This window comes from Salvelinus alpinus, chromosome 18 (assembly GCF_045679555.1).
Source record: "Salvelinus alpinus chromosome 18, SLU_Salpinus.1, whole genome shotgun sequence".
NCBI classification, from domain to species: Eukaryota; Metazoa; Chordata; class Actinopteri; order Salmoniformes; family Salmonidae; genus Salvelinus; species Salvelinus alpinus.
Genome location: NC_092103.1, coordinates 25,344,944 through 25,356,003, shown reverse-complemented (window position 1 = coordinate 25,356,003; position 11,060 = coordinate 25,344,944). Strand labels below are relative to the sequence as shown.

Sequence of the window (11,060 nt, the reverse complement as noted above, 5' to 3'; positions counted from 1 at the left end):
AAAAGAGGGGTTGGCAGGTGGTGGGACACAATGCAGATAGCCCGGTTAGCCAATGTGCAGGAGCACTGGTTGGTCGGGCCAATTTAGGTAGTATGTACATGAATGTGTAGTTAAAGTGACTATGCATATAAGATCAAACAGAGAGTAGCAGCAGCGTAAAAGAGGGGTTGGGGGGGCACACAATGCAAATAGTCCGGGTAACCATTTGGTAACCTGTTCAGGAGTCTTATGGCTTGGGGGTAAAAACTGTTGAGAAGCCTTTTTGTCCTAGACTTGGCACTCCGGTACCGCTTGCCATGCGGTAGTAGAGAGAACAGTCTAGGACTGGGGTGGCTGGGGTCTTTGACAATTATTAGGGCCTTCCTCTGACATCGCCTGGTGTAGAGGTCCTGGATGGCAGGCAGCTTTGCCCCAGTGATGTACTGGGCCGTATGCACTACCCTCTGAAGTGCCTTGCGGTCAGAGGCCGAGCAATTGCCGTACCAGGCAGTGATGCAACCGGTCAGGATGCTCTTGATGTTGCAGCTGTAGAACCTTTTGAGGATCTGAGGACCCATGCCAAATCTTTTTAGTTTCCTGAGGGGGAATCGGCTTTGTCGTGCCCTCTTCACGACTGTCTTGGTGTGTTTGGACCAATCTAGTTTGTTGTTGATGTGGACACCAAGGAATTTTAAGCTCTCAACCTGCTCCACTACAGCCTCGTCGATGAGAATGGGGACGTGCTCGGTGCTCCTTTTCCTGTAGTCCACAATCATCTCCTTAGTCTTGGTTACGTTGAGGGATAAGTTGTTATTCTGGCACTACCCGGCCAGGTCTCTGACCTCCTCCCTATAGGCTGACTCTTCGCCATAGGTGATCAGGCCTACCACCATAGTGTTGTCAGCAAGCTTGACGATGGTGTTGGAGTCGTGTGCGCCCAAGCAGTTGTGGGTGAACAGGGAGTACAGGAGGGGACTAAGCACCACACCTCTTAGGGGCCCCCGTGTTGAGGGTCAGCGTGGCGGAGGTGTTGTTGCCTACCCTCACCACCTGGGTCCGACATGTCAGGAAGTCCAGGATCCAGTTGAAGAGGGAGGGGTTCCGTCCCAGGGTCCCTAGCTTGTTGATGAGCTTGGAGGAGACTATGGTGTGGAACGCTGAACTGAAGTCTATAACCAGCATTCTCGCATAGTTGTTTCCCCTCTTGTCCAATTGGTAAAGGGCAAAAGGGGCCATAATCCATCTCTCTCCATCTTCTCTGTGGCAGACGGCTCCTGAGCGGTCTTGGCTAGAAGGGATCCAGCTTTTGTCAAATTAACGTCAGACTTGGGTGGCGCAGAGATCTAAGGCACTGCATCACAGTGCTAGCTGTGCCACTAGAAATCCTGGTTTGAGTTCAGGCTCTGTCACAGCCAGCCACGACTGGGAGACCCATGGGGCGGTGCACAATTGGCCCAGCGTCGTCCGGGTTAGGAGAAGGTTTGGCCGGCAGGGATGTCCTTGTCCCATCGCGCTCTAGCAACTCCTGTGATGAGCCGGGTGCATGCACACTGACACGGTTGCTAGGTGTACAGTGTTTCCTTTGACACATTGGTGTGGCTGGCTTGCCGATTAAGCGAGCATTGTGTCAAGAAGCAGTGCGGCTTGGTTGGGTTGTGTTTTGGAGGACGCACAGCTCTCGACCTTTGCCTCTCCCGAGTCCGTATGGGAGTTGCAGTGATGAGACAAGACTGTAACTACCAATTGGAAACCACGAAATTGGGGAGAAAAAGGGGTAATTTTTTTTAAAATATATATATATTCATTTACGTCATATTTAAATTCGTAGCAGGTTAGGAGAATTAACGTATCAGGTTAGGAGAATTAGGTTAAGGTTAGGAAAACGATTAGAGTAAGCAAAAATTCCCCAAATTGATATTTTTTACGTTAATAATTTGACAAAAGCTGTATCCCTTCTAACCATTACCCTCCTCTGCACGTCAGGGAAACGAATTTGATGACGTAAAGAGTAAAGTGGGAGGAGACTGTTTAGGCAAAAAGAGCCATGGCTTCCGTGCAAGCCGAGGTAAGCGAGAGACACATTTACATCAATATTGATTTCCATCAGATGTGGGGGGGTTTTGTATGAATATGTGGGCTTGCCCGTAGCAACAAATGTAATCGTTTTAGGGAAAGAAAGCGAAACTTGGGTAACTGTAGTGAGACCTATGCTTGCAGTCAATTTCAAACTGCCCGCCCGGCTCTATCCTGAGCTTTTGTGTTGGTATGGCGATTGAATGCGCTTGTGTCGTTGGGAGGATGCGCGGCCCTTGAATCTGAATTGTGCAAGTTGATGTATTCAGCGCTGTCGTTGTGGTATCAGTCATACAATTGTCAGGGCTTTATTACTATCCGTCTCTTCACGTCTGGCTTGCCTGTGCAAAACACGTACATTACGTTATTGTAATTAGTTTAACTCTTGCAATGTATTACAACTTAATTTTTTGCATATGCTATTGCAAGATCAGTCTGTTTCTCCACTGGCCCACATGCTGGGACCTGCTAGGCAGCTGATTCGCTTAGCAAGCTAGCTAACGTTAGATTTAATGTTAGCGAACATGAGTAGCCATGGCTGGGGATAACTATATATCAATTTTGATTGGTCACGTACCCATTTTGGAGCTGTTATCGCAGGTGCAGCGAAATGCTTATGTTCTTACCTCCAACTGTGCAGTAATACCCAACCTAACAATTATAAAGGAACTAAGAAATATCAGAACGAGCCATGTCAGTGTTCGGAAAATAAATGTATAGCTATGTATATTATGTTGTGTATAGACAGTATGAGTATAAAATGTGTACAGTACTGTAGTAGTTATGTAGGATGTGTACAAGTCATCAGTATATTGGGTCCAAGCAAGGCTTTCGGCCAAAGATGTAGTTAACTATCATTTATATAACTTAGCTACGGAATTGTTTTTCACGTCTTTGGTAGGTAGCAAGCGACATTATTCTGGACAGTTTATTCTGTACCTAATAGCATCGAATAAAGCCAAGTTTCCTCTCAAATCAAACTTCCAGTAGTGTTGCTGGTGTTAGCTGTACGAGACATCAAAAGTTCTATATTGAGCATGTAGAATATAGCTAGCCATCTAGCGTGGAACTCCTACTCGCTAGCTAACTGTGGGGGTGAGTAACGAAACATTTTGAGATCAATATCACACAAGATAGTAATCTGGTGACTTTTTAAAAAGAATCGCTAACGTTTCAGAATAGCAAAACTTGTATGCACAGGGAAGCATGGGGATTTGTTAGATAGCTACAGTGTAACTTAGCCAGACGTGATTATTGTAGATAGCTAGCTTGCACGCACTTTCCACCACCCTGTGTTGACTTATTAACCAACAATGTCGAATGCTTAGCTCATATGGGCCTTACAAAAGTAATATGATCAATATGTCAACAGACTTGGGTAACATCTACTCAAACTCTCATGTACATTTGCAATTTTGTCATAATCCGCTGTTAACCGACAGAGGGAGCTCGAATGACGTGTCACTCGGGTACAGTCCCTCAGCACCTGACAGCTTCCTTCCATTGACTGGGGCAGCCCTCTGCACCATCTTCATCTGTTTGAGAACTTGAATGTCAGTTTTGTGAGGGACAACGTGCAACTGGCTTGTTGAAAGGGATTAATCTTCTAAATCCTCAGTTGTCTTCTGCACCCAAAAATCCATTAATTATAGGTCCAGAGCCACATAGGCAACACGTTTTTTTTCATGTATACAATATCCTACACGTGCCAGTGTATATATATATATATATACGTATATATGTATACAATATCCTACACGCCATGCCCATGGAGACCGCTTTGGCAGGGAACACAGAGGAGTGGATGTTGTCAATGTTGTTTAGACTGGTTTCTCTGTGAATCAAAAAGACATTTGATGGTTTACTGACATGTTGCCTTATCCTACCTTGCTTTGAAGGTTACTATTGTAAGTGTGTAGGCTTAAATTCTCATTAAAGGGCCTGGTGGTGGCTCCCTAAAAGAAGGGCCCCGGAGGCTTCTTTGTTGTTTGACAAAGCTCTCTTTGGGCAAAGACTGTCAAAGAGAGAGAGCCTGACCTAACTTGGCTCTATGCTAGTTGTTTCGGCCATTTGCCTGCATTTTGGATGAGAGCATTAGAAAACATTAGTCGAGAGATTAATCTTAAAGTGATTATTCAACAAATGATTTATTTACAGAAGTAAAACATTTGCTAAAGAGAAGTGTATTGATTATACAAGAAAGTCAGACTGGTGGTGGTGTGGGTAAACAGGGATACCGCTGGAGGGTTTCACCTCTTGCTCATTGTTAGCCAGGAAAGCTAGTTCTTCCCTGCAGCCTTCCCTTTCTCTCTGACTGACAGATGTTGGGCATCAGTGAGCATGCTCAGCACTGAGTTGAGCTCTGCTGCTCCTGCTGTATAGACTGGGTACTGAACAGAGCAGACAACTAGGCCTCATTGAGCTTCACAGGAACGACCCACTCTTATGGCGTCAGCTCAGCTCCTTGAAGGCACGGCCTCTCTGTTGTTGACAGACAAAGGTATGGTGCACTGTGGGGTGGGCTGGGCTGGTGGGGTGTAAACATTCTATATTACTGCAACCTTATACTGGGAGTCTTCTGTTTTGGTCGAATGGGGACATCATTGGTCTTTATTTCTCAATATATTCATTCACCCATGTTGTGGTTATCCACTATTTCCTTCTATCTTATAGATTTGTCAGGTAACTGATAACTCATTGTTTTAGCAATCAGGCCACAAACTGTATGTAGCCTAAACCTATTGTAGCCTGTGATGTGCAGGTAGGATATGTGTGGGTTTAGCTAATTCAGGTGTGAGTTGGCTGAAGTGCCTTCCACTGATATCTGAAGTGGCAAAAGGAGAGGGTGATCTTTGGGATGTATCTTATCGATCTTGCTTGGATTGAAGACTGTGTGTGATGGAAAAAGCCTCATATTCCTGTTTTTTGGGTCATGATAGAGCATGCAGCTTATCATCTACACAGATCCTACTCTTGAACGGAAAATATGCAATGCCTCTTTTCGGTGAAACACTTATTTAACGGGGAAGCCTATTTTTGGTTCAGGTTACTTTTTAATTAAATAAACCCAGCAGCAGTACAATGATTTAATGTAAAGTGAGTATAGCTGTGTTCTACAGATAATTTGTGTTGCAATGCAAGCAATTTAATCAATGTAATTCTAGATGCTGTCAACTGATCATAAGGCAGTTATCAACACCATTCAGGTTGGTGGGCGATATATCTTGTTAGTGTTAATCTGTACAAAACAGCCGACAATGACCCATCTGGACTCTTCGTTTTAGGCCTACCTCAGTATAGTTTATCCAAATAAAGAATTGTGAACTTCTTGGCCCCTGGAGGGGTCCAAGTTTGTGACTGGAAAGTGATTATTGCGTTAGGCTACGTAGGGTAGTGTAATAGGGTAGATGGACGTAGGGCAGTATAATTTGTATTTTTAGACATGTGCATTGTTAAAGTCCTTGTTTCAATGAAGGTAATATCCTACTCTTACAGTATGGTACACCTCCAAGAAGATCTTTCTTTTAGGTAAGTGAACAAGATTTAGGCTATTTCAGAGGCTCCGTGCAAATGTATGCTAGATCTAGTATGAAAGACTTGGTCAGATGTTACCCTGATATTCAACCCCAAAAACTTTTCCGGCCATCCTAATCCTAAATCCTCTGGATAATATTGTTGATGTGATTATTAACAGAAAATAATATTTTGGATTGCGTGTCACCGGTTGATTGCGTAAAAATGTATGATTTCATGACTAGACATGAACATTCTGAAATGTTAGACCCCTTGACAGTTTACCCATTGTCTCTTGATATAATTTCACGAAATGGCTGCAATGTTTTTTTTCCCTCTTCTTCCTTCTCCATGAAGAACAGCAGGGCTCCATCTGAGCATGCCCAGTAAGGGCCATGGCAGAGCTTTCTACTGAGAGTTGGTCATGTGACCTGAGCTGGGACGCTGCATGTGTGGGAAGCTAGATGTTGGAGTGTGGAGCTCAACTCTCGCCCTCTCCCTACCCCATTAATGGACACTCACTGCTTTATCCAGGTACTTCAATGGTTGCCTGGGGGCTCAACTTAAAGAAAAAAGGACAGCATTATAACAATCTCCATTTTCAAGTATCTTCAAATGGAGCTTGCTCACATGGATCGTGTTGTCTATCACTGCCTGACTTCTGTCCTTTTTAAGTATTCTCTGCAACCAGTTTGGGAATTGAATATCCTTCATTTGTCTCTTTGTTTTTAAGCGACAACTCATGATGGACGAATGGAATATTTAATTGGCTAATTAGGCTAATCGATGTAATTGTGTCAACGTTCCACAGACTGGGCCATGTCTTTTACCTGTAGACCAAAAATGCTCTCGTATCAATCACGGGAACCAGATCACCAGCAAGACTTGATCAGCTGCCTATAGCCTAGTATGTGGCTATTGCTAAGCCACATTCCTGTGGTAAAGACTGAGGGACTATCATCTGAACGCTCCATGTAGAGGGGCCTGAAATCCACATCCACCCCAGGAGCTCAGCTCAGCAGGGACAGGTTAGCAGAAGTCCTGTGTTCCACTCTGACTCATTGATTTAATTAATGGGGGCTGATCTGGGAAAGGACTTTGTTCCCAATGAACAGCATTGATGTTTCCAAATCTAGCTGAATTGTATGCTCTCCTAAAAACATTGCATGTAATCCTGAGAATCCTCCCACCTCTGCAACTAATGGTGCCATGTTTTATTGCAGATGTGGTGTTAAAATATGATAACTTGTGTGATGGCAGACGAGTACAGTAGAAACTGTCCAAATGTAGATGAGTAATTGTCGAGTCCTTTTCTTCAAGGCTTTTAGCATAGTTTATTTTAGTGTACTTGTGATGTCTGGTAGCCTCAATTGCCATGCATGTGCATAGGTTCTACTCATTGTAGTGGCCTTAGCCAGAAGAGATAAGGACTAAATGTATCATTGGCAGTGGGCCCCCTGCTTTCTGTGGGTGTGTGGTAGCATACACTGCTGCTAGTAGACTGACAGAGATCCTATCCTGGCTAGAGCTCCTGTAACAACTCTTTCGTTCTCTCTCGCTCTTTCGTTCTCTCTCTCGCTACCTCTTTCTCTCCATCACGCTCTTGCTCTCATTCATGCACTCTTTCTCTCTCTCTCTCCCCTTGCTCTCTTCCTGCGTCGGCTCTATCGAGGCAGAAGAAAACAAGTTGATTCCTGTCAACTGAAAACGGAAACAGATTTTTTTTGTTCAGCGATGTGTAAAGATTGACTATTTTGAGAGAAGGAACTGCCAGAGTTTATCAGATCCTATTCCACCGCTTGCCACTTGGCTAGTTCATAGCTTCAAAATGGCTGAGATGCCTTCTACTGAGCATGCGCAGTAGGCTGACTCTCACTCTGCTTTGTGGTGCCATGTTGACAGCCTGAAACCTCCATGAAAATAGAGCAACATGAACACAGAGGGCAGAAGTGTTGAGCACCGTTGAGTTCCCAGCCTATGTAGGCTAATTATCTTCATGTTCTGGAGAAAGTTTTGTTATTAGGAACGTTTTTGGAAAAATTCAAGCCACTCCACTCATAACAGGGAATCCCAGAATAGCGATTAGACATTCTGAAAGACTAGGCCCGTGTGCCAGATCTTGAGTGTCCTTATCAAACTATCTCTGAGAAAAGGGATGTTTCTATATTATCCTCCCTTGAAATACTTTCCACTTCACATCAGCTTGGCGGGAAACAATTCATTCTGGTGTTTTCATTTACCACAAATGAAAAGATGTTACTGTGGAGAGGTGAAAAAGAGGATGGGGAAAACAAGTGTGCATATCAAATCAGAGGAAGACCCTGTGTTATTGTGATATATGTGCTAGGTTCCCCAGTTCTTCTGGGAGGTATTGTGTGGTGTTGCCCTGTGGTTTTCAGCCTGAGGATAAGAAATGAATTCCGTAGTCAGAGAGGAAGTGTTGATGCCTCCCACCCTTTAGAGATGGAGAGGAAGCAAGAGTAGGAAGAGGGAGAGCTCCTGACTATGCACGGATAATGCATTTCACCTCTCGAGAGGTGGACCAGTTACCCAGCAGTGTGAATCAATGGGATTGGAGTAGATTCTAGAATAAGCTTTGGTGTTATGAATTATACACAAACGGAAAAATTATTGCGCCAGAAGGTAGCAACAGATCATCGGCAGTGCCCATGCTTTTGACGTAATTTTTGGGGGGTTATGGTCATGTTTCAGAGATTGTCCTCATCTTCGAGCTATCCTTTCTGTTATTGCCCCTGGTCATTGCTCAATTATTTTGTTCAATAGAATTAACATGAGATTTGTCTGATTCATGTCAGAGAACAGTGAGAGCTAGAGGCCTTTTCTGTCCTCTCCTAGACTATACAGTGAAGTGGGCATCATTAGGCTATTTCACAGGTGCATTACAGTAGTTGTTGAGTTGGTTAGGCCTGATATCATTGTGTGTTAGCTTCTCCTTTTCCTGCCCTGAGGCTCTGTGGAGACCAATGCCTCGACAGAAGTAAGATGGTTGAAAGGCGCTCCCATGTTGGTTACATTTGGGGCTCTTTGTCCTTGTGAAGGAGAGCATATGTTGGGTCTTTAGGGTTCTGACTCACATGCAGCTCTCCTCTTTGGCCCCCCTTGCCTAGCTACCTTTCCTAATTTTTTGTTGCTGTTCTTGAAATGGCTGCGCGCATTCATTAGCAAACAGGTAGCGAGCGAGAGACGGGAAAAAAAGAGCCACTGAAATTTGAACTGACTGAGCATGCTCTGCGGAAGCCCTCTGAAGAGAGAGACCAACAGAGGGAGCTGCTGGGTCACATGACCAACAAGATTAATGTGTGCAAGTGGGGAGGACAAGGAAAAGAGGAATAATCCGTTCGAGACTCCCGCTCTCTCTTGCTCGCTCTCTCTGTCCCTCTCAACCACTCTCCTCAATGGAGCCCATCAGGAGAAAGCAGGTATGATGCTTGCTGCAAGTGCATATTTACCACAGGGAAGGAGACGTTAGCCTACACTTTCCCCTTGGTTACTTTTGAATCGTCCTCTGTCGAGACACATTGAACTTGCTCTGTATTTCCATGTATTTTTTGTGTGGCTTTGTCGTCTCAGCCATTGACATTTAGGCTGCTAATCTGTCATCGGTTGCTTGGTCTGGTCTTTGCTCAGAGGAGGCAGTTCTTTGGCCCCTGGGAGGTGCAGCCAGTCTTCAGAGTCCATGACAGAGGGCTTGAACAGAGCGCTTGATCAGTAATCAAGGACTTTTCAGCCTTATGTGATCTTTGATTGCAACATTGCATATGGAAGCAAACCTCTACTACCCTATGGTGAAATGGTTAGTAATGCACTGTGTTCACCTGGGTCAGAGGTTAGAAAAATGTATTTTTTGTCTCACCGAGGTGTTTCGCCGATCCTGCTGTTTGAGAAATCTCCATAGACTGATTGCGTATTGTGCGAAAGGGACTCATTAGCTGTGCTTTGATCATTGACACAAGGGAAAGGAGCAGGCTACAGTAGGCTGGAGATGACTGCGTGCAGGGCAGAGATTGGACTTCCTGGTAATCTCGAATGGTTCTCCTTCCTGCCAGGCAGGCACTCTAGGACTGAGACCCATCCTCTTTTCAATCATCTCTTTTTCCCTCTGCAGCCTTACCCTCTGCCTCAGGAAAGGGCCAATGAGGTACTGCAGGGAAAATGTCCCATATGGTCAAAGACATTGGATAGAAACAGAAGAAAGAGGAATGACTTCAGGATAATTCTGTGCAATAGTCAGCCTCGGAACCCAGGTCTTTATAATAGCCTAGCCTCAGTGCTGTCCCGCACCATGTTCACTATCCAGTGTGATGGTGCCTGCATTTTACACTCAAAATGGCTTTGTAACAATAGTTGATTTTTCAGTTTGGTGTAAATCCAAACTCCTCACTGTTTGTTCATGCTACCAACTTTCCTTTCGGGTGTTGCTCTCATGGGCAGTCTAACACCTGCAATAGGAGAAGGCTTAATTGTTGTTTACTATGCTGGACTGTATTAGTAGATGTTTTCTAATCGTCCACCACCTTTCATTAGCTAGACGAGCCTAATTCAGGAGTCTGGCATCGGAAACAACCCAAGATAGCTAGGCCTATAGGCTGCACTGACCTCACTGCAATTAGATAGATAGATAGGCAAGAAATACTTGGCAGATAGATGCACAGTCATTTTTAAATGACAGTGTCTGACTCTGATATTAACATTTTAAAAGCCTGTCTATTTTTTTTTACAGTATCTCAGAATTTGTTTGGGTTTAGTTATATATTTTTGTACAGGATTTTTTTTTTGTAGCCTACATTTGTAAAGATTCTGATCTGTCTTTTCTCATGTGCGCTAATTATTTATTAGTACCAATAGGTGGATCTGCCTTTGAGCTCCCATCCCCCCACCCACGCAAATCCTGGCTCCATGTCCCCCACCTAGTGGAAAAATGCAGCGTTGGCCACGTTGTGTCAGTAAACAATCTGGTTACGAAATGGCGGAGCTTTGCAGACGGCTCTCCCCTCCCCCTCTCTTCTCTCTCCAATGGGAAAGTTCCCTTTTTACCCACTAGGGGGAGGACTAAGGACATGGAGAAGCACGGTTAGAGAAGGTTTCTTGATACCATGAAGGGTTTTCCTCCTCCCATATAAATGTGTCGAACCACACACCTTGGAACTCCTTGAATACCTTGGAGATCCTTCTTCTTTGGGTGCCTCAGCTAGTCTCTCAGACGAGTAAGCCACATTTACCCTGTAACTTCTGAAAAAGCTAAATGTACATCTGTTTAATGTTGGAAGACTTAGCCTTTATATGGTTGTGATTTTTCATAAAACATCTAAGTCAAAGAGCTTTCTTCATTGCATTTCTCTCATAACCCAGAGGATACAAGTCAGAGAATGCTTGGAATACTAATAGATTTGTCTGTAGAACCACTGAGTTACAAGTGTTGCTCTACAGACAGATCACTACAAAAGCCTGGCAACGGACACCTGTGTCTTTGTCCA

General features: G+C 44.3%; 1 protein-coding gene across 6 annotated transcripts in view; it reads left to right on the top strand.

The window, feature by feature from the left end:
- Positions 1-1,957: 1,957 nt before the first annotated feature.
- Positions 1,958-11,060, top strand: part of LOC139544054 (histone-lysine N-methyltransferase EHMT1-like) — a 28,057-nt gene continuing 18,954 nt past the window's right edge. The window contains exon 1 of one of the 6 annotated variants that reach the window (XM_071350751.1): positions 1,958-2,044. In XM_071350751.1, the coding sequence (XP_071206852.1) occupies positions 2,024-2,044 (21 nt within the window). In that variant the 5' untranslated portion in view covers positions 1,958-2,023. The other 5 variants (XM_071350754.1, XM_071350750.1, XM_071350753.1 and 2 more) reach the window with 5 other exon arrangements.